Source organism: Platalea leucorodia, assembly GCF_965183815.1.
Source record: "Platalea leucorodia genome assembly, chromosome: 14".
NCBI lineage: Eukaryota > Metazoa > Chordata > Aves > Pelecaniformes > Threskiornithidae > Platalea > Platalea leucorodia.
Genome location: NC_138836.1, coordinates 9661549 through 9684890, shown reverse-complemented (window position 1 = coordinate 9684890; position 23342 = coordinate 9661549). Strand labels below are relative to the sequence as shown.

General features: G+C 52.5%; 2 protein-coding genes across 2 annotated transcripts; both read left to right on the top strand.

Moving 5' to 3' along the window:
* Nucleotides 1-4055: 4055 nt before the first annotated feature.
* On the top strand, nucleotides 4056-11713 carry NOTUM (notum, palmitoleoyl-protein carboxylesterase; the record flags this gene model as incomplete). Its single annotated transcript, XM_082326657.1, has 11 exons — nucleotides 4056-4564; nucleotides 5041-5093; nucleotides 5262-5357; nucleotides 6376-6436; nucleotides 7334-7392; nucleotides 8837-8939; nucleotides 9735-9926; nucleotides 10278-10378; nucleotides 10478-10625; nucleotides 11249-11296; nucleotides 11407-11713. The coding sequence occupies 11 exons, from the start codon at nucleotides 4056-4058 to the stop codon at nucleotides 11711-11713; spliced, it is 1677 nt and encodes a 558-aa protein (XP_082182783.1).
* A 7584-nt stretch (nucleotides 11714-19297) lies between these two features.
* MYADML2 (myeloid associated differentiation marker like 2) lies at nucleotides 19298-20206 on the top strand (the record flags this gene model as incomplete). The annotated part of the gene is made up of 1 exon (XM_082326942.1): nucleotides 19298-20206. The coding sequence occupies one exon, from the start codon at nucleotides 19298-19300 to the stop codon at nucleotides 20204-20206; it is 909 nt and encodes a 302-aa protein (XP_082183068.1).
* Nucleotides 20207-23342: the final 3136 nt, after the last annotated feature.

Here is a 23342-nt window from a genome sequence, read left to right as displayed (position 1 = left end):
TGGAAGTGACACATCCCTTAAAGAAATGTTGCTCCCGTTAAAAAGCCACCGATGTAATTTGAGCTGAACATTTCCAAGTTGCAGGATTAGAGAGATGGCTCTAGTTTTTAATGGCATGTCATAATCAGAAAGTTGCATGGAGGTTAAGGGTCACATTTCATACCCAGAGCCACTTCTAATCTCAAATATTTATCTGAAATTAGAAGCATCAGGAGAGAAAGAAGGGGGAGGTAACTACAACCTGGAGTTCATTAAAGTGCTACAAAGAAAGAGGAACTCATTAGGGAATAGCTGAAAATACCCTTAGCAATTCGGATTTCTGCCACTGTCAGGGTGAAGAGGATGCCTGCAAATCTGCCAGGTGAGTCTCAGCAAAACAACATCCACCATGCTAAAAACTTCTCAGAAACTGCATTTCATTAGTGATTACAGTGAACAAACTGTAGAATGACCTTTCCCTAAAATCACCTTTTAGGCAGCTAGTGCTTTGCATTAAGTATACATCCCTGGCATTATGCACATTTGCCTATCGCGCACCCACAGACAGAATAATGCATAAATTTGCTTCTCGATGAAGCATGGAAACCCCCCCCTTTTTTTTTTCTTTCAAATGGATAGGAAATTAACTGTGAACATCTAGAAATACGTTGTAACCCGTTCCAAAACATGATACAGAACAATAGTTACTTATCACAGTAACGATGATTCTGACAAGTATTTCCTCCTGTCTGTACCAACGCTACACGCTCCTGACGATGCGGAGTCTGGGGACATCCAAGCGGGTGGCTCCTACCGCACATGGTGCAGCACGGTGCGTTCGTACGAAGGGCATACGCGAGCCCCGTTGCCCTGTCGGCGTTCCCTTACCCCCACCCACCGCTGATGTTCCCTTCATCTCTTCTGACGGCAGTAGCGTGATACACCACAGCAGGATTTTATCTGTTGGTGAGTGGTCTCCTACGGGCGGTCTTACACCACACGCACACTTCTGATCAACACGAGACCCAGGAAACCAGCCAGGGAGCTTCAGCTGAGCCAGGGCTGCAGAGCCGCGTGAATCAGGCACGAGAGTTGGCTACGCAGGGGAAACATGGCTGTGGCCCAAGTCCTTGCGCAGGACTCCAGCTGCAATCCTCTCGCTTCCGATAGGGAAACATCAAAAGGGCAAGTCCTGGAGCTGCCTGGGTCCTGGCAGAGTATAGGGAATTTCAGAACTGCCTCATTGGCTCTTGTATGGCACAGTCAGATACGCTTCAACATACAGAACTACAGGAGGACACGCTGGAACATATTATGCAGGATATTTCATTTTGAAAGGTATTAAATGAAAACAGCATCTCCCTTAACATCCCTTCCCAGTCATTAAAAATCTCTCCTCCTACGTGCCTTACTCCTACCAATACAAATGCCCAATCTTCAGTGCCTGGAGCAGGAGTCCCGCTCTTTCCCAGCTTTCTCTGAGCTCCCTTCGGTAGCGAGCCCAACCTATTCAATGTAGGGTGGCTCTTATCAAAAGATTAAAACTTAGTGAACCTCTCGTGCTGAAGGACGGTATTATAAAATTCTCTAAAATCTGCGTGCACTTTGCTGTTCACTCAAGTTCAGTATGTCAAAGAGTTAAACTGTACCAGATTTAAACATCCAGAAGTAAGAAAGCAGTCTGTCATGCCACAACCTCACACAGCCTTAAGCTCTTCTTAACAGCCCCCTTGCTCCTTCATGACCGAGCTAATCCGAACATCGTACTGGCTTTGGAAGGATGACAAGTGAGAGTGCTCTGAAAGAAACCCTCCGGAGTTACCTGAACCAAGAGAAGTGAGAAAGCTGAAGGGGGCCAAGACAGGCAAAATTTCAATTTCTTTGCTTCACCTCTTTGGACAAAGGCCCAAAGATCTGCAGCTCCTCTAAGGTTCTGCGGTGGTGTATCCCATGCAGTCGCCCCTCAGCGCACAACTGGCACGACGCCGTAGGAGTCCGGTAACAGCCGACCTCCCCAAAGAGAAGGAGCGTGGCGCCCAGGAACAACACAAGCCTCTCGGAGATGAACGGCAGCCTTTTCTCTAAAGAAGCAGGACGGAGTTCAGCAATCTCATCCGTCCTTGTTTTCTTGCCGTAGCTAGCGGAATACGAGGTCCTGGAGTTCGTTCCAGTGATCCTGAAGCAATCCTGACTTACGGATTCATCTGTTCAGACTTTGCACAAACTAAACCCGTTTCCAGCTGTACCTCTGCTCAGGCAGCCGGACGAGCTCTCTAACTTGCTCTAACTAGTACTAGTGATCAGCTGCTCGTACCTGTCGTGGCCAGTGAGGAAGGGATGTTAAGGCCAGTGTAGAAAAAGAGATGATGATGCAGAATTGCCCTGGGACCAAAAATATCTCCGGGGGTGAATGTAGTGCGTGTGTGGAGGGGTATGTTCAATGGAGTGTCTTTTCCGGGCTTAAAGATACTGTTGCAGATCAGCACTTACATAAAAGAAAACATTTGGAGGTAAAAATCTGACTGAGGACAGAGCTAAGACCCAGACTACATAAGAGTAACTGAAAGATTAAAAAAAACCCCACCAACAACATGGCAAGCAAATTGAAAAACCATGTGCTATATATGTTGGAAATTCAGAGTTGAGGATACGCTTAGAAGTCCAAACATGCTAAGGTAAAAAATGCAGTGGCGGCAGCTGGACAGCCTTAACCCTTGCGCTACAAAAATGCCTCCGCTTACTATTTTAAGATTATATGATTTTCACCTTTTCTGATCCCAGATAGATTACATTTCCTGGTAAAGACAGACTGTTTCCCCGCTCCTCTCTGGAGGGCTGTCGGGGGGTGTGAGCCGTCTGGTTTGGTATCTAAATGAAGATGGAATTATTCAAAGCACAGCATTTTCTCTGTTTTTTCTCGGGTTTCAGTACCGATGTCTGTGATAAGGACAGCATTGCTGTGGCATTCCCCGCTCTCACAGATGACGGGCACTCTGGTAACTGGGACTTAACATGGCTTTTTCTCCAGGATTCTTCTTGCAATCCCTGGAAATGTCCTAGCCCCGGGGAATAACCAGGGAGAGCTGCTGGGGGGTAAACCTCATGAGCTGCCAAGAGCCCCGAGGCAAAGTCCCCCCGCGGCGCGAAGGCTGGTGGGTTGCGGGCGGGGCGAGGGGCCGCAGGGACCGGGGCAGGGACCGGGGCAGGGACCGGGGCAGGGACCGGGGCAGGGACCGGGGCAGGGACCGGGGCGGTGGCGGCCGGCCCCGCCGCGCCCCCCGCCCCGTCCGCAGGCTCCCCCCGCTGCGGCAGAGCCCTCTCCCAGCGGCCCTCCCAAAGGCAGCCGGGGCCGCCGCGTCCCCTCGTGTCCCACGGCAGCGGCGGCCCCCGGCCTGGAGCGACCCCCTGCCCGCCCCGGTCACCCGCAGGGCGCCTACGCGGACCGGACGCCGATGTCTTGAGCCAAATGACCCGCTCCCGGCTTCCCGCTGCTCCCGGCGGGCCGGGGCCGCGCTGGAGCCCGGCACCGCGGCGCAGCCCCCCCGCCGCCGCCCCGAGGGCTCCGCGGCCACCCCCGGGGGCCCCGCACCGAGGGCGGCCGGGGGGCGCGGGGGCGGCACGGCCCGGGGGGGGGGGGGGGGCAGCACCGCCCACGTGGAGCCGGGGAGGCGCCGCCGTCGGGGCCGCGGGGGGGGGGGGGCGGGGGCCGGGGGCGCCGCCGCGGGGGCTGCCACGTGCGGGTCCTCGCGCCCGCGCGGCCCGGGCCCGGCCCCGGCGAGAGGCCGCCCCGTGCCCCCGCCGCCCTGCGGGCGAGGCTGGCGGGCGCCGCCGGCCGCGGCCGCGGTCCCGGCAGGGGCGGCGATGGCGGCGGCGGCGGCGGGGGGCGCGCCCCGACGGAGCGTCCCGCCGTGCCGGTGCGGCGCGGCTCGGCGCGGCGCAGACCCCCCGCTCCCTCCGCCTCGCTCCGAGGGGGCGGAGGGCAGGGCAGGGCGGGGGCTGGCCGGCTGCTGCCCCACGCGGCGCCCGGGCTGGCGGCGCCCCCGCCGCGCTCCCCGCGCACTCCGTGCCCCTCTGTCATGCTCGCCGCCTGGGAGCGGGCGGCGGGCTCCTGCGCCGGCAGCCGCGCCGCCGAGCCCGCGCCGCCGGCGCTGTCCTCGCCGCCCGCCGCCGACCCCCGTCCCCGCGGGCGGCGCGGCGGGGCGCGGCGGAGCGCGGGCGGCGCTGCCCGCCGCCGGGGGCTGGCTGCCGCCGCGGCGAGCGGCGGGTGGCGGCGGGCGGCGATGGGCACGGCGGCCGTGCACCTCCTGCTGCTGCTGGGGCTGCTGCACGCCGGGCCCGGCGGCGAGGGCAGGAAGGGCTGGCGGCGGCGGGGCCCGGCGGCCCGCGAGCGCGGCGAGGCGGCGGCGGCCGAGAGCTTCCCGCTGGACTTCACCGCCGTGGAGGGCAACATGGACAGCTTCATGGCGCAGGTCAAGAGCCTGGCGCAGTCGCTGTACCCCTGCTCGGCCCAGGCGCTGCCGCACGACCTGCGCCTGCACCTCCTGCACAACGCCTCGGTCACCTGCAACGACGGCAGCCCGGCCGGGTGAGTCCCCGCGCCGCGCCCGGCCCGCACGGCCGCCCCGGCCCGGCCCCGCGCCGCCCGCCGGCCCCTCGCCGCGGCCTCCCCCCCCGACCCCCGACCCCCGCGGCGCTTCCCCGCCGCCCCGGCCCCGGCCGCGGCCCCGGCCCGCCGCTCCCCGGGTGCCGGCCCCGGCCCGCCGCTCCCCCCGCCCCGGCCCCGGCCGCGGCCCCGAGGGCTGTGGCGCCACCGCGCGGCGGCGCGCGGCGCGGCGGCGACAGGTGCAGCGAGCGCCTCCCGGGCGGCGGCGGCGGCGGCGGCGGCTCCGGGCGCGTGTCCTGGCGGGCGCGAGCGCCGCCGCCCGTGCCGCCGCCGCCGCCCCTGCGCCCTGCCCACACGCTCGGCGCGGCCCCGGCGCCCCGGCCCGGCGGGCATCAAAGCGCTGCGGTCGGGCCCGGCTCCCGCTAACGCCGCGCCGCCTCCTGTGTGTTTGTCCTCAGCTACTACCTCAAGGAGTCCAAGGGCAGCCGGCGGTGGCTGCTGTTCCTGGAAGGTGAGCGACGGCGCCTCGTCCCCTCCCCGCGCCGGGAGAGGGGCGGCGGCCCGCGGCCTCCCTCAGCGCCCCGGCCCCCGCCCGCCGCCTTCCCGCCGCCGCGGCCCGGCCCGCGGGCCCCGCTGCCGGCGCCGGTCAGGGCGGTGACCCCCCGCTTCCCCTCCCCAGGAGGGTGGTACTGCTTCAACAGGGAGAACTGCGACAGCCGCTACGACACCATGCGCCGGCTGATGAGCTCCAGGGAGTGGCCGGCGACCCGAGTGGGTGAGTGGTGCCCCGCGGGGACCGCGTGCTGCTCCCGCCGCCCCACGGGCACCGGCGGGCGCTCGCCTCTGCCAGAGCGCGCCCGAACGAGTGTGCTTCTCCGCTCGCTGGGAAAGTTGCAAAAGCAGGGACGTGCACGTGCGTTGGGACGCACGCGGGTCGCCGGTACGCAGCGCGGGTCTGCTGAACGCCGGCCAACGCGCTGCCTTTATTTTAAACGCAGGCGCGTACGCGCAAACCTGCCGGGATCTTCAGAGCTGCGGTTTAGTTCTTTGGTTTTTAAAGAGGCTTTGTGTTTCTCCTGATCCTGCCAGAAGAACCGTGCTTGGGCCTCTCAATCTGTTGTCAGGACAGACGCGCTCTCTTGCACGCCGCCCTGGATGCGTGTTTGCCTGCGGCTGCCCCTGTGCGCGTAGGGAGAGAGCGGATTAACTGGGCTCTCACCTGGAGCTGCGGGGTTCCACCTTGTCCCCGTTCACAAATGCGTAACGTCACTTAACCAACCGCAGTGACTCTCTGTGCGAAGGCCTGCCTTTGGTGCGTACGTAAAGCGTTCGCAGCGTCTTTCAGTGTCATGCCTCAGGTGGAAATAGCAACCCAGATACCCACGCTCTGGACCACCGGGCTCCTGAGTCAGCACAGAAGTGTTGAGCTGCTCTCTTCGCTCTCGCTGCTTGTGCTCTGGCTTTCTGAACACCTAAACTTTTGTCACTCACACGGATCTTACAGTTGCATATATTGCAATTCACCCGCTAGGATTTGTTTTTTGGGGAAGTGCTTAATTTTAAGTATGTGTCATAGGCTCTTTTCTGTACTACAAGAGGCTTCTAGGCAGGCTTCATCTCTAGCGTGAATCAAATTCTGAAAGTCACATCTGCCTAAGAGCTAATTTAGAAAAGTTCCTTAGCAATGGTCTTGTTTTCTGTGTGGTCGGAGATCCCGCGTGAGGCTCTTACGGTTTCTCTGAAGTCATGGACTGTCATCTGTATGTTTCTTGTTTCTTTGTGCCCATCTGCAGGAACTGGGATCCTGTCGTCACAACCAGAAGAAAATCCCCACTGGTGGAATGCAAACATGGTGTAAGGAGGGACAACGAAGGGAAATAGGTTTATACTTAAACAGCATCTCCTGCCTTTTAGGCTGGCGAGAATGCTACAAAGACAGATTAAGACTAACACTTGCGAGAGGCAATTGTGTGTTTCCTCGTTTGTTCTAGTTCAGCTCTCTAACAAGTAGCGCTGGCCACGTCTGGAGAAACTTAAGTCCGGTCTCCTTGGAGTTGTGGGGTGATCTAATGAAGAAAAACGGGGGGTAGCTTAGAGAGCCTTCTCAAACAGCTGAAGTGGCAAATGCTGTTGTGAGTGGTGGGCTGATAGTATCTTACACATTTGCCAGTTGGAGAGGAATGTGGAGCAGATCTTCTAGTTCAAAGAAGAGAAATGAGAAAGACACCGGTTTTTATATGCATCTATATAGGAGGGAGAAGCGGAAGAGAGGGATGTTAATTTGCGTTCTGCAAGCCGGAGACAAAAATGGGAAGATAAGTTCATTCCTGCAAAAATCTCCAGTGGTTGCAGTCGGCATTTACGCTGCATTGACAAGGTCTTCTCATTTTTCGTGTGAAAAACTGAAGCACAGAGAGTTTCCCTGTGGCAGGCCATCCACCTTATCAGTGCGACAGCTAAGAGCAAAATCTTGGCCCGTTGTTCTGTCCACTGAGCTCCGTGCTTCAATTAGATTGATAAAAGACGCGTTAGTTACTGATTTAACTCAGTAAAACTACCGGTGTTCAGGAGAAAATTCAGGAGAGTTAGAATTGTCACTTGGTGTGCGAGAAGGTAAGTTGTCTGACTGGACAAGAAACTCTTCCCTTTTCCCCTCCCCAGAGTTTAATTTTCTTCCAGTTACTTGACCCTATCCTCACCCCTCCTTGCACGTCAAAGGAACATGAGTACTCACACAACTCTCTCTTACAGATTCATCCCTTATTGCTCAAGTGATGTTTGGAGTGGTGCCTCTTCCAAGTCTGAGAAAAGTGAGTGTTGCTGATGGGCTGTTGCTGCCCCAGACATCACACATTAAAGGATATGGCCAGACTTCTGTGAAATTACGTGAATGAAGAACAGGCTTTTTCTTGCTGCAGGGCAGGAAAGAATATCAAGCTACTTCCAGATAAAACATCCTGATCTCTTTAGCTCAGGCTGTTTTGACATAGTTCAGAGCCACTGCTTGCAGAGATGTTACACTGATGCAGTATGCAAGGATTAGAGGAACGAAATTCCTTTTAGATGAATCTCCAGGTTCCAGGACACAGCAAATTAAATGGTGTAGCTGAGGAGCCATGGTTTGTTGCATGCGACTTTGGCTTTGCTGACCTGAGAGGCAAGTGCAGCAAATTTAGTTTCAGACTTGTGTCAGGAGGATATTTGGCCTTTGAAAGGAGCTGTCATGTGTCAGGCTAAAGCTGTCTGTAGGTTTCTTTGGGAAACGAAGAACAGTTCATCTTAATACATGCATTGCCGTCGGCTGTCATTTTATGATGACGGAACTCTGGGAGTCTGCTTAAAGGAGTCCTCTTCCAGATTAAGCTGGATTTCAGGCAAATGAATTGTTCTACCTGATGTGCTTCTCTGGGTTCCCAACTTAAGCAGGATTGGCATCTGGGTGCAGTAATGTCTATAGAAGCACCAGGGGCTTAGTTCTCCTCTCGTTTGCTCATGAAGAGATTTCTTTGACCAGAATGGAATTACTGTTGATACACGCTGCTGTGAACAAAAGAATTTGGCCTGAAATGCTCCGTGGTGTGGCACTGAAAAGGCAGAAGGTTAATGCTTCGCTTTGAGTTGGTCTGGGAGTTCTGGCCTTAAACCAGGCATTGTCTCACTCGATGTCTCTCTTCCCTAACTCTTACACTGAGAAAGTGACCACTCGTGGATACCGCAGATCCACTTTTTGTCACAGTAAGGGACCTTTTCACTTCGTCGTAGCTTCTTTTGATTGTTCCTACGAAGCAGTTACATCTCCGCGAACGTGGCTGCCGAGGAAGTAGTGGTCTATGTAGGTGTAACGTTGCTTGTCTGAATTGGCTTTATGAATTGGGAAAAAAGGGATGCAGTACGTTGGAACTGAGATTCCAGGTGGTAGGAAGGTGTGCGTATTCCTCATGTATAGAGAAAGGATCCCAGCGCCTTCCTTCTTGTTTTTCTTCTCTAAGTTTACCAGTTCCTAAGTACTGTTGTAGGAAGGTATGCTTGCGTTGTTGTGTATTCTGTTCACTCTCTATTCGCTTTCTTTCAGGGAAGCGAGTTTTGTACGGGGGGGAGTATCTCTTGTAGGATGTACTTGATACAGGTGGAAAAAATGGGCCTGGGTTTAGGTTCATAATCCCTTTATAAGGTTCTTAAGCATTTGTGGAGAGGAAGCAAAAGTCTTAGCCTGGACACGGAACAGTTTTGTTGATGCTGAGCTCTCTCTTCCAGATGAATATGCCTTCATGGGAGCACTGATCATTCAGGAGGTTATAAAGGAGCTGGTGGGAAAAGGTCTTAGCACTGCAAAAGTGTTGCTGCTAGCAGGGAGCAGGTAGGTATCTACAAGATTTCCTGTGACAGGAGATTTCCACAGTAGAAAGCTGTTAGGGAGGAGGTCTCAGCAGCTCCTGACAAATTTCTTCTCGGAGTACGGTAACACTAACACAGCAAACCCTGCATCTCTTCTCAGTTGTCTCCTTTAAGTGGTACAACAGGGGATGATATAGTATCATTTCCTTGGCTTTTGGTCCAGGTACACTTATGAGACAATAGAGGAGTTATCAACAAGGTAAAAGCTTTGCAAGAGGGAGGGAATGTGTTCATCCCTCCCTGCATCAAGAATGCTGGCTCCTGTTGGCCCGCAGCATGAGACACGTGCCTCTTGTGAATGGATTCGGGACATCTGAATTAAAAAAATCAGACTTGCCTGACGCAGGTGCTCTGAATTGTGCTGTGTTGTGCAAAGCTATGATACACTCAGCATATCTTACGCAGGGGTGTAATATAGAAGTTGCAAAGGGTGAAATTGTCTCACTTCAGATTCTTTCAGTTTTTGAGCCGCCAAAGCCCTTGCAAACAATATAAAGCATATATATCTCCCAGAAGAAAGAATAAGAACAGGATTTGGTTTCTGAGGTATCAGATTGTTACTCAGCGCTGGCTTTATTACTGAGTGCTTTGCAAAGCAAGGAAATAACTTGGTTACTACCAAGTTAGTAGTGGATTGTCCTGTGGATAGATGAAGTTTGTTTATAGAGCGTCACTGCTGTGAGAGGATATGTATGCTAGCAAGCCATTTAATAGCTGTGTGTGCTTCATGACTGCAGTATTAACATTGCTGTTGCAGTGCTGGAGGGACAGGAGTGCTCCTGAATGTGGATCGAGTGGCAGAGCAGCTGGAGGAGATGGGCTATCAAGGGATTCAGGTCCGAGGCTTGGCAGACTCCGGATGGTTCCTGGATAATAAACAGTATCGCAGAACTGACTGCATTGATACCATAACATGTGCTCCAACAGAAGCCATCAGAAGAGGAATAAGGTACAATCGGATGCTCTAAAGTACACTTCCATAAGAAGTTAGGGCGTGGAGAAGATGTTCTCCTTCTCTATCTTCCTTCATTTTGATACTTAAAGAGTATTTGTCATCTACATCAGTGTTTTTTCAATTATTTTCTTGGAAAAGGCAATAATTTAAAACCTAGACGTGCAAAAGAACGCGTGCGATTGTAGATGCTCTAAAATGTGTTGATGGGATAATGTAGCCAAGAAAGAGCTCTGGTGTCGGTAAGTTGGAACGATAATCGGAACAGAAATAGACGGGGATATGGAAAGGCCATTGTTAAGATTGCGCTCGCTATACCTTTCATTCTGTTATTGCTTTGTCTGCTAGGTATTGGAATGGTATTGTTCCTGAACGCTGTAAGCTGCAGTTTAAAGAGGGAGAGGAATGGAATTGCTTTTTTGGATATAAGATTTACCCCACTCTCCGATGTAAGTGTCAGAGGAGAGACATAAAATGGATTCTAGGGTTTCCTCTGTATCCGCAGCTAACTTAGACCAATCCTTTTTCCAAATTTTTTGTCTTCCTAGGTCCAGTCTTTGTTGTCCAGTGGCTCTTTGATGAGGCCCAGCTTACTGTAGACAATGTGCACCTCACTGGCCAGCCGGTTCAGGAAGGGCAGTGGCTCTACATCCAGAATCTGGGTAGGGAGCTGAGAAACACCTTGAAGGATGTGACGTAAGTATTTCATTAAGGAAAACCTGGCACATTTATTTCTAAGAGACATTCTTGTCCAGTATCCTAGCAGCATTTCTCAGACCTCTGCAGAAAGGAGCGTTGTAAATTTGGTAACTGTTAGTTCGTCTACGTCAAGAATCTTGCCTTTTTCGTTTCTGGGTAAATGCAAAGTAATTTCCAGCTTTACAATTATCAGCTACCCTTTGTTATCAATCGGAATGTGGTTTTTTTCTTTCCTACCTCGAAGGTGAGGTCTGAGACTCCTGGCCATTGCACAGCCATTAACCTCACAGGGATGTTTTGAAAAGTACTGATCAGAAAACATCCAGAGAGTTGATGAGACAACAGAGGAGGAACCGTTAATGTGCCTTACTGGCTTCATACAAGAGCAGGTATTCAGGAGTCTCTGGTTGCAAATGTGCACTGTTAGGCAGGATGGAACCCCTGTTCTTCTGGATACTTTCCAGTCCAGCCGGGTTTCATATCACGATAGTCGTTGCTGTTTCTAAAAATCTTGCCAGGGGCAGCAAAAATCCCACCCTCTACCTAGTCCGGAAGGTTCTGTTTAGCAGGAGTTACTTTGTCCTTCCAAGACCTAATCCATGTTTCCTTTTTTCCTTTAGCGCTAGCTTTGCTCCTGCCTGTTTGTCTCATGAGATCATTACACGCAAGTGAGTGCTTTTGCAGATTCTATGAAAGGTCAACAGGGAAACGGTAGGGGAATTAACCGGTTCTGACGGCCCGACCCCTCTGATACGATCTGTACGGTTTGTCTTTTCAGTCACTGGACAGACATCCAGGTGAAGGGGACATCATTACCCCGTGCCCTGCACTGTTGGGATCGGAGCCTACATGAGAGCAACAAAAACGGGAAGGCCCCTCTGAAAGGCTGCCCAATTCATCTGATTGACAGCTGTCCGTGGCCTCACTGCAACCCCTCGTGCCCCACTATCAGGGACCAGTTCACAGGGCAGGAGATGAATGTGATCCAGTTCCTCATGCACATGGGTTTTGATGTTCAGAAGATGGCACAGCAACAGGGCCTGGAGCCCAGTAAACTTCTGGGGATGCTCAGCAGTGGTAACTAGGAAGGGGTCTTCAGAGGGGCAGAGAGAGGAGATCAGGAGGAGACTCTAAGCCCTTCTCCCACACTTTCTAATCTTCTTCCTTACGCTCATGCAGGCCGATGCACGCTCACACCCATGCATGCTCAAACCTGTACACACCCACCTGCTCCCACACTCTTGCACACTTAGGATGTGTCAAGAAAAAAAAAAAAAAAGGCAATTTCTTGCTTATACTATTTGACTGGAACTCGTTACCTCCAAACTCCAGGGCTCAGTTCTGGCCATTCGCATCCTCTTCCTGTGTTACACAAGGCAGTCTGATACAGGGAGTAGCAAAGCCATAAATAGCAGCAATGAGAACCTTCCCCAGATCTAGGACTTCTTCCCTTGCCATGAATTTCACATCATAGACTTGATACAAGTGGTGAAAAAAGCAAGCACTGGATTTCTTTTGTCCAACCAGAAGTGAAGGAATGATACATGACTCCTGGAGGTCAGCGTCTCATCATGAGTCATAACGTACAAACCCAGGACACGTGCTAGGGATGGACACTCTTGTACTCAATTTACTTTCGTATTATTTTATAAAATGACTTTTTTATTACTTTTTTAAACTAAGCAAGAAATAGAAATGATATTGTTTTGTAACATATTTTTTTTAAATAACGAAGAAACCTCTTGCTACTTTGGCAACGTGGACATATTTATTTTAATATGTAAAACGCTATTTATAAGGGCTGACCAGAGAACCATACATATGTCTTTGTAAAGTTGTATATGCTGCTCATTCGGATGGGTTATCCTTGCGGTCACTTGTGCCTGGGAGAGGGCTGAGGGTGGTATTGACATTTTGTATTAATTAGACTTCTGTGTTCCCCTTGCAGTATGTTTTGTCATTGTTTCTCTGATGAAGAGGTTGTAATCCGAGGTCTAAGTACAGAGATTTTCACCCAGCATCTGACGTTTGCCTGCTTGCGCAGTGCTTTCAGCTTGACTGTGATTTGCCAGGTATTGCAGGGCATTGACTTTTCAGATGCAGGGAGATCTGGTTTTGCAGCAAAGGCCTCTGTTCCAGTGAGAGAAATGTTTGATCAGACCGTCTGGCCCATCTTAAAATGGGGAGCATTTGGAACATAAAAGGCGGAGAACACAAGACAAGCACCAACATATTTCTATTCTTCTAGTCATTTGTGAACACACCCACCTCAGAACATGGAGAATCGCCTTTGATGGGAATGGGAGGAGAACAAGGGAGGGATCAGGAATGTGCGACTGAAGCTGGAGAGAGCGCGAGACCATTCCTGAGGGGGGAAAGCACGCAGGCAGTTGCAGAAAAGCTTTAAGCTGTAGGGTACTGCAGCTGGTGTAGACAAAGCTGCACAAGGAGCAGAATTTACATCCGTTCTGCAGAAGTTCTCGATACCGACTTTGCGTTTGCTGGCGCTTGTGTAAATGGTTACACAACGTGTAGGCCACAGAAAATTAGGGCCTAATCTTAGAAAAAATTCCCTGCACTTTCAAGATAGGTCTTGCCAGGGTAAAATGGTAGCGCTGTTTGTAAGATCCATTGTCGTAGGTGAGCAAACCCCCAATGAACAAAACCGCAGCCATTCGGTTACTTTTCATGGACTTCAGCAAACGGTCGGGCAGTGCCACCCAGGAAATTAGCCGTCCTGCTGTGCAAGATGGGTTTAGGACACATTTAAGATAAAAAAAAGTAGCTAAAGAGAAAACGAATGGTGCTCCCAGCAGAACTGAAAGGCAGGAAAACTCTCAGTGGCGTTTCCCTGTGATCAATCTAGGGATTGTTGATATCCTTTATGTTTTAATGACTTGGGTATAAAAGTAAAATTGTTATTACATTTTTCATGCCACTAAGTTGAGAGGCTTCTTCCGCACAGCCAACATTTGGAAAAGCGTACGGGAAGATGGGATTCCTCTGGGGGCTGGAGTCCCATGGAGTCAATCCGCGTGCTGGTGCTCGAGCAGTAGCCAGGCTCTCTGCTGCGCAGTAGTTCATTGGCTGGGAGCACCGAGGGGAAGGGCTGCGCGTATCGGTTGTTGGCAGGATGACTGGCCACACGGCGACGCACCTGGAGGCGTGCAAGCGCCCGAGGCTGCGTCCAGCGATGTATTTCTACTAGGAAACAGTAAAGTATAAATACCGCTGTTGAAGTGTGGAATACTTTTTGCAGAGCTGGTTACCTGTATATCTAAAACATTAATTCAAAGGTTAATTTCTAAAAGGCAAAGAATGTTCGGAGGGCTGTTTTCCTTGCAAGCACAGGAAAAAATCCCTGGGAGCCAGGGATCGCTCTTTTAGCTCAGTGTGCCTTTGCAACAGTCTTTTAAAACGTGTAACAGGGAGAAGTCTCAGAAATATTTTTAAAGGGCAACTTGGCTAATTTATTAGAAAAATTATACAATGTGGTTGCAAGTCGTAGCTGGAAACTGGAATCTGTAACCCAGGAAGTCATTTCCAGCTCTATACTTCTTGTACTTGTGCAATAAACATTGTTTTCCCAAGCCTTTGTAAAGCTGGCACTTCTAGTTCATCCCCAGTGACATCTGCTGCGTGGAAGCCAGTGGCAAAAAGGGCAAGACTGGAAGAATTCAGTACCATGTGTTTGTACTCTCAGATCTTATGACTAGATGAGATGCTTTCCCTCTGAGAGGAAAAACTTGTCTCCAAAAGCATCACATGATCGAGTCAGAATTAAAATGCAACCAAGAAGCCAAAAGCTGAGAGCAGAATGTATGGATTTGCACTGCGTGACTGCAGGTCCGGACCCGGGCATCGGGCAGGTAAGCGGTTTCAGCCGCGCGCCGGAGGGCAGAGCCCGTGCCTCTGCTCGCTCCGGGAGTCACTGCTAATACGCAGGAACGAACTCTTACCCGGGTGGCCCGCTCGTTAGCCCTCACGGAGGAGGGCCACAGGTCTGAGCAAGTAATCCACACCAAACCCAGCCGCGATACAGGGAAGACCACAGACGATTACGTTCTGCCGATCTTACCGGCGGGAGCTCCGTGCTGGACCGGGGGCAGCTGGAGGGAGGAAAGGCGCAGAAGGGCGGCTCTGGGGAAAGGCGCCCCGTTCCTCGGACAAGCAACGTGGAGGCAGCGTCATTACTGCGAAAACACTGCGAGAGGGTGGTAGCAGCAGCGGGCAGCATTCCACAGCGGCTGCTGCAGCCGCGGAGCGGCTGACCAAGCTTTTGCCCCCCACGCTAGCCCTTGCTACTCTGTCCTGGCAGCATGCCTCTCGCACGGAACCCGGGCTAAAAACCTGGACAGTTCAGTAGCCATGGTCTCTTCTGTGCCGATCAATGCCTCACTTTGTAAGATGCTGTGACTTACCGTTCGGGAGCCACTGGTCTGATGCCTGGGTATGTGGGCTTCTCAACGTTCATTTTAATTGCAAAGCTGCCGTGCCGTTCGCCAGCACATGTCTGTGGCTCTGGATCTCCTTTCAGAACAAACCTTAAACTGCGCAGGCTGAGTCTTCGCTGTTCAGCAGAACAGGGTCTCCAGGGAGCAGTGCAACGAGCTGAGCTGATGGGGTGCAAGAAGCCGTGGGTTTCTAATTCACGACCTTCTATCTCACATCTGCTTACACGTTTTTAAAGTGAAAAGAAAACGTAAGTGCTTTGGCAGTGCATCCGTACGCTGCTGGGAATGAGACTGCTGGCAGCACCCAGAGGCCCCGGGGATCCACAGAAGCCGGAGACCCGCACCTTCAAGCCCAGCACCCCGGCAGAAGGCAGTGGTCCATCTGGTGCGCTGCTCCTGCCCACTGCTCGTTTCGGGGGCCATTGCCCTCTGCCGGCACTGCCCCCCAGTGCTGAGGTCCCGCCGGAGCGGCACCATTCCTCACGGGAATCGGAAGCCCAGCAGCAGGCCCAGCTCCGCTCTGAGCCCGGGCATCACCGAGGGGTCACGGCGCGCGGGGCAGCCGCGGGGGTTGTGACGATCGGCCTGTGGCACCAGGGCCTTGCGAGCAGTTGTCTCCAAGCGTGCCTTGACACGGCGCGTCCCCTTGCTCTCCGCTCGTGAGCGCGTTGGTCCCCTGCTGAGATGGGAGGTGACGCAGCAAGTCACAGCGTAAGCAATAACAGTGGGCTATAAACTGTACAATCGCTCTCCTGCGACCGTGGAGTTGAGTACAGCCATATGATAAGTGTTGAGTAGACTTTTCCTCAGTGACCCCACGTGGCCAGTGTGGTCCAGCTGCGGCCCAGCGCGACGATGGGGAGCGCTGGGGGGGCGGGCGGTAGAGGGGCTCCTGCTAGGGCTTAAGAAGCAAAATGACGAGTGTGATTTCAGCTGTGTTTAGGTGCAACAGAGCATCACGGATGGAGTGCTGAGACTGCACAGGGACAGCAAAGCCGTGTCCCCAGACGGGATGGGTGAGTCCCACAGCGGCAAAGCTTTGCCTTGTAACACAGCCCCTCTGTTTTACAGGACGTGCCACGATACAGACAGGAATGCAGCCAGTGAAGTCTGGAAAACTTCTGCTGGAGGTGAAGGATTGACCTAGAGAGGCAGGAAGGGCAAGACCTCAGGGTAAGAGCCTGTTCACCTGGAGGCCTGGGCTCTCCTGCTGCGTTTCCTCCTTGTTGTGATGTTAATTGTGCAGCTTCCACCCCGAACAATGCAGGTTTTCTACAGTTAGCACCAGAGGTCTTTTTAAGGAAAGTGGGAGGGATTTTCGTGAAAGGGACACTGAGGTTACAAGATGGTGACAGAACTGAAGGTAGGCACCCTTTATCTTAACATCCACAAAATTTGTACTGTTCTCATGCGAATCATTGCATAAAGTTACCCCTGGCCTACAAAACGCTGACTGTGAGCTGCTGGAGTGCTGTAGCCGCTGCTTTTCACCATAGGCAATCCTGCTGTCACCTATGTCTGTCTCCATTTGTCCCTTGTCTTAAGCCACAGCTGGATCACAAGTGCCTTGCAGCAGCAATACTGGCTTAAACAGTTCCTGTCCAGTCCCCTGGTCCCGGCTGCTCTGTCTGTCGGTGCTACTGCTGTGTGGGTACAACCGTGCACATCTGCTGTGTAAATCAGACCAGGGATGACTCCAGGTTAAAAATAATCCCTGTCAGGTGCAAGTTTTCTGCTGTTCTTTTTTAAATCCGAGATTAGTATCCTGATCCAGCTCGCAGAGCAGTTGTGTAGGCAAGATGTGTAAGAGCAAGGGAGGAGGGTGGAGGGGTGGGAACAAGCAGCCAGAAACTGGACGTGCTGCATGGCCTCCAAAGCCCGTTTTATCCAAGCAGAATCTGAATCTGAATTCTCTCAGTGCCAGGAGGCACACAAGGCGCGAACATCGTTCTTCCACTTCGATCAGTCCGCGGCTGTGTGCTCTGGAGTCAAGGGCCACAGCGCAGTCTTCCGTCGGTTTCCCCCTCAGGACACGACCGATCCAGCTCCATCTCCTCCTCCTCACTTCGTTACTGATTTTCTCCATCCCCGCCATTTCTGATGCTCGTCGTTTCTGCAACTTTTTATTTTTTTTCTGGGAGGAGGTAGTTGGCCTCCTGCCCAACCCCCATGACTTGGAGGGCCAGTGGTTTTTCTGTCAGAGTGGCCTTCCCTTAGGCTGCGTTGGTTCGCGGCACCTTCTTCAATTTTATCCGGTGCACCCCCCAGAGAGGGATCCCCTATCCACCCCCCAGGGGACGCGCCTTCCAGCCGTGCAGCCCCAGCCGAAGGTTTATCCAAGCAGAGCCGCGCGTAAAGGCGCGCTGCCCGGCAGCGTGAGCTGCTGCGGCCGCCCGTCCCAGGCGGTGGTCCTGCCTGCCAGCAGCCTCGGTGCCAGCAGCCCCTGCAGGCAGCAGGTTGCTGAGAACAGATATTCTTCCAGGGGGTCTGGGAGCTTTCAGCTGGCCGAGCTCCCCGAATCGGCCTCTCCGAGTCCACAGCCACAGCACAAGGAAGGGTCGTGGGAGAGCAGGGAGCAGCGTCCTTCAGCTGCCCCAGAACTGCAGGCTAGGATTGTAAATTGGAGCAGACGCTCGCTTTTGTCAGCTCTTCTTTATAGTATCCAGCACGGAGTGTGGTGTCACATCATTACATTAACATACAAATAAGAAACATGGATATTAAGCAATTATTACTGTTACCAAGCATGAAGGTCGATCATAATTCCCAGTTAGGGAGTTACAGACTTTATCAGCACAGCTGATGACTACCTTGAACCACTCAGAAGGGTTTTAAGGCTCTGGCCTGGGCTGGCCCTCAGTCACACTGGCTCCCTGCACCAGTGTAGAGCTCCTGGGATGATCCTGCTTCCGTACTGGGACCAGCACAGCGACAGCTGGTCTGCAGGTGAGGAGTCAGCAATGCTGCTATGAGGTAAGTAAGTGAGGAATTTTTCTACTATGTTGTGTTTTTCATTTTTCCCTGTTCTGAAACTACATCAGAAATTTTCTTTGGGGCTTTTAGAGTTAGAATTAAGAGACTTTTGGGTACAGACCAAGTCTGGGGAAATGCATACCAAAAATGGCTACCTGGGAAAGCTTCGATCCAACAGGAGGGAGGGCTGGACACTCGGTATTGAAATCTGTGTTCCAAACAGCGCTAAGAATATCAAAGCAATTTTTTTTTTTTTTTTTTTTACAATTGTATTTGGGTTTGGCATTCAGAGCTACAAGAATAACTGGTTCCCATATAAGTAAAACAGAAACAGGGAAGAGTTTAAGGAGACAGTGAGGACTGGTGCTCAAAATCTTCACGGTCACATGCTCTCACTAATGCTCACAGCACAGCAGGGCCTTTCACAGCAGGTAAATCTGTTACTGCTCCAGATCAAATGGAGCAAAGTGAGTCAGCTTTTATCACAGCCTCCGGCCTAAATCCTTTTATAGGGCTTGTGATGCCTTGGGGCTCGTGCCCCTGCTCAGGGGGGCTTGGGTCTGCAGGACTGAGCTCCTCTTTCTGCAGCGTGGCTGGGTCGCAGCCCGCTTCCACAGACAGCCCCCACGGCGTGGGGCGGCTGCCGGGAGAACAGCAGCGTTCCAGTGACCCGACCGTTTCTAGAGGAATAGCAGAAGGATAATCAAGAGCCTCTGATGGAGCTCGCAGTGTCAGTGTTAAATAACACCCGCTCACGGCAGTTGGGGGGCAGGACTCATTCCAGAACTATTAATATAGACCCTATTTATACTCCTAGGTTCCTGTGAACAGTGCAGCAGAGAGCTACAGCTGCAGAGCTAAAATGGAATAAATGTCAGCCCCCAGGGAGAAAGCGATCCTTTCAGCCATCATGTGGGAAAGGAGACGGTGGAAGGACAGAAGACAGGGCAGGTTTCAGACCTGAGAAAGCGGAGCGAGCTGATCGTGGCACCCTGAGATCGCAGCCGGCGGGCAGAGCCAGCCAGTCACCTCCCTGCAGCCGGCAAGTCTGCGCTGAGAGGCTGCCAGAAACGCACACTCAGCATCAGGCGCAGCACCTACCGACGCTGGCGGAGGCAAGGCGGGGGGGTCCGAGCTGCCGCTCTGCTGATCCAGTACCAGGTGCGCCTCGGGACGCAGGAGCAAAAGCCTGGAAGGACGTTTTGGGGGGGCTTTAAGTGCATTGTCTGCAGGGCTGGGAAGATGATGGAGAGCACGGGAGGGCCGTATCTGAACACCGCTGCTGTGACGTCCCCGGTGGGAACGGCTCGTTTGCTGCAGATGACGTTTGGATGCACCACGTTCAGCCTGGTAGCCCACCAGGGGGGATTCAGCGCAGCGTACGGCACTTTCTGTATGTTTGTCTGGACCTTCTGTTTCGCCGTCACTGTCTTCATCATCGCCTGCGAATTCACGCATCTGCACAGCTGCCTGAGCATCTCCTGGGGAAACTTCACTGCTGCTTTTGCCATGCTCGCCACGCTCATGTCCGTCACGGCCGCGGTGATCTACCCGCTCTACTTTGTCCAGCTTGACTGTTACCCCATCGGCTGTGAGGTGAGAGACTTTCGCATCGCAGCCAGCGTCTTCGCAGGCCTCCTGTTCATTGTGTACGCCGCCGAGGTGTTCTTAACCAGGGCAAAACCGGGACAAGTCACCAGCTACATGGCCACCGTCTCCGGGCTCCTGAAAATCGTGCAGGCCTTCGTGGCCTGCATCATCTTCGGGGCGCTGGTGAACGACAGCCAGCATGGCAAATACGTGGCGACGCAGTGGTGCGTGGCTGTCTACAGCTTTTGCTTTGTGGTGACAGTGGTGGTAGTGGCCTTCAGCGTCACAGGTAAGACCGCCTTGCTGTGGTTCCCCTTCGAGCGCGCTGTGGTCATCTACACCTTCGTGGCCGTGCTCCTGTACGTGAGCGCAGCAGTCATCTGGCCGGTGTTCTGTTTCGACAGCAAGTACGGCTCCCCGCGGCGCCCCGGCCTCTGCGCCAAGGGCAAGTGCCCCTGGGACAGCCAGCTGGTGATCGCCATCTTCACCTACGTGAACCTGCTGCTCTACATCGTGGACCTGGCGTACTCCCAGCGCATCCGCTTTGTCTCGCACCTCTGACATGAGGGTCTGCCGCTGCAAAGCCCTCCCGGCGCCATAAGCGACAGCCGTCGGGGACGCAGCAGGAGACGGGGCGCGGGGAAGGGAGGTGCCGATCAGGCATGCGCGCAAGAACCATCAACCAAACTTCAAGGTCAAGACTGGCCGGACCAGCAAATTAACGACCCGTAGTGGGTGGGCTGCAGCTGATGCTGGGAAAAGCCCACCTCCCCCATCGTTCAACATCTGCCTCAGCCGCCTGGTGCCAGAGCGAAGGAACGATGCAGCTCCAAGTATGCAAAATGGCCTTTCATCTCCAGGCGGCAGAAACGCTTACTGCAACAGCGGGTCTGCAGGCTACTGGATTACTGAGCCAAATATTAGGAAAGACACCGAGGATTTTGAAACTGTTACCAACGCTTAACCGTAATCAAGTGACTACCCAGGAAGTGGGAAAGTTAAAAGCTGCATCAAGGAACACCAGTTCTGGAGATGAAAAACAATCCCTCAGAGTTTGGGTTAGTTTGGGCTGTGTGGCGAGACATGAAATGCTTGCAACTGTGGGAAACTGCAGTCAGGATGTTTCTGAGAAGAACATCATAGCTGTAATAGTATTTTGAAGATGATTACCAGTGCTTTCCCTTCCTCTCCTCTCCTTCACTGTTTAGCACAGAAAAAGAATATCCTCAAGCATGCACCTTGGGGGGAAACACAGGATACTCCTATTTAGCAAACACTGAGTCATTACAGAAATGAAAATTTGCGAAATCGGGGCTCTACTGCCAAGAAACAGGGTGCAGAACAGAGCCAAACTGCAAAATAACCGTGTGTAACTTGACCTCCTCGCTCGAGCCGGACCAGAAGGTACCTCGGCACGTGCTTTGTCGCAGTTCGTATGCCACCGTTTCTTTATACTGATGTCAAGAATTTTTTTTCTGGAAGCTTAAAGATAAATTCTGGGGGGAGGGGGGAAAGGGATGCAGAGACGAATTGATCTCACAGCGCTGCATAAAAGACCAAACCGGGGCGGGGGGGCACGGCCGGGACAGGACAAAACTTGCATACAGCGGTAATAAATCGGGAGCGCTGCCTCAGACCAGATCAGGCGCTAGGATTCCCGAGCTCTTTGCGTCGCCAACGAGCTGCATTTCTCTGACCCATCCCTGACAAAACACCCACTTTGAAGTCCCACATTGCATAGCTCAGATTTCAAGCTTAATAGGAAGAAATGTTCTTCATTTCTGATCCAGCGAGAAACCAAAGCAGCCTGAGTACTTGTGCAGAGAGCATGCAGACTAGATAGGTTTGATTAAAATCTAAAGTAGCTGACTGTCAGAAGCAAGATTTATTTTTTAACCGAATGAAAATAAAGCTGAATGGCAGACTTACATACTACATCTCCGGAGATTTGTATACTTTCATCTTGCTCTCCACACAGCTTTTATTTCACCAGACACGGCCCTTCTGCTTTCTGCCGGAAAGCACAGCTCAATTTATTTTGATGTATGAAGCCTGAACACAGCCCCAAAAAAGTATATACACAAGGCGGCCGAGACCTCTGACCGGCATTCTGTGTAGCAGAGTCACTCAGGAAGAAGGAAGGGAACTCGCTTTCCATCAGTGCTTTGCATGGGGTTTGAAAAGCACAGGAAAAAATCCTTGGGACAGGTCGCGTTGGATAATTCTGCTACCGGGTGAGAACCAGCCTTTAGCAGTGGGAATTATTAGCCCGTGAAACAGGTGAAGAATCAGCGTCCAGCACAAAGGGAACGCACGGAACAGCCTTCCAAAGGGTTTTCCTCTTCCGCGAGTCCCCACTACGGGCAGGATAGTGGTCCCACAAGAGGCTGGCCAGCTGCTTCTAGGGCAAGACCCAAGATTATCCACTATAGACAGAAAACAGGGTATTAGAGAGCTTTAGTTCTTGCCACCCAAACAAATTGGGGGATTGTACAAATAAGAAATGCTAACTCGGGAAAAGAAATCCATCTGTATTAGAGGAGGCAGTGTACAGAGAGCCATTGCACGCAAAAGGAACCGTGAGCATTTATGACGTATTCTTTTTAAACCCATCGACCTGGACAAATTAAGCTGCGCCACACCTTGAAAATGACTTTTTGTTATGGCAGAGCACTAAAAACCAAATAGGTGACTGTGAACCATCACGGCTTCTGTTACCAAGGTCAAACCCGCAAACCCAGGACTATTGCTTTACGAAAGCACCTTCCTGTAGGCTGCGGAGTGGCTGCGAGGGGGCGGGTGGAGGCCAGGGAGAGGGACGGCAGCGGCAGGCGGCCCGCGGGCAGCGGCTGCTTGCCCCCAGAGACGACGACGCTGACAGTCCTTCGGGCGGCCGAGTGTCCGAAAGCTCCCCAGCTGGTTAACAATTTTATCAGCTATGCATTTGCTTGCTTTTTGCTGTGAAGATTTTGCACCGAGGAGGAGCAGGAATAGGATAAAATCTGCCAGTGGCACAAGTTGATGCAACTTATACAGCGCCAGGGACGTAAAGAAAGTCCCAAGAGCCACAGGTAACTGGGAGACAATGGGGGTAAAATGTAGTGCCTTCACAATAAGGAGGAAATAGAATTTAAGATGGAAATCATGACACCACTGACTGGAGGAGCGGAAAGACAAGTCATTGCCAAGAACAGTGTGTTCAGATTTAGCTTTCTCATCTGCCAGCCAAAGACTGAGCAAAAAATGTTAGCATGGTCAAAATGGCAAAAAAAGATTGTGTGGACAACAATCCACTCTTTTAGGAGAGAGAAAAAAAATCAAAACCTCATGCTTCAGTGGTTAAAACACTCGCTAACCATTGGAAACTATGAGATTACCCAATCTAGGACACAGAACATGCGATATCTGCTTAATACGATTTTAACAACCAACGCTGCCATGATTCAGTTAATTAAAAAAACCTTCATTTCCAGAGCTCATCTTTCCCCTTAATTAATAAATAATGATCGAGTAACTTGTCTTCTGCCATAAAACAGGCTTCCTAGACCACCCATCGTTCTTTTTTGGTAAACTCATGTCAGGATGCACGCGCAGTCATTTAGAATTACGGATTTGTGTGTGCAGCCAATCTAGACAGCTCCTAGAGGATTCCAACCTGAATATATAAAAACCTGAAGCTGTAATGGGTTGGGTTTCG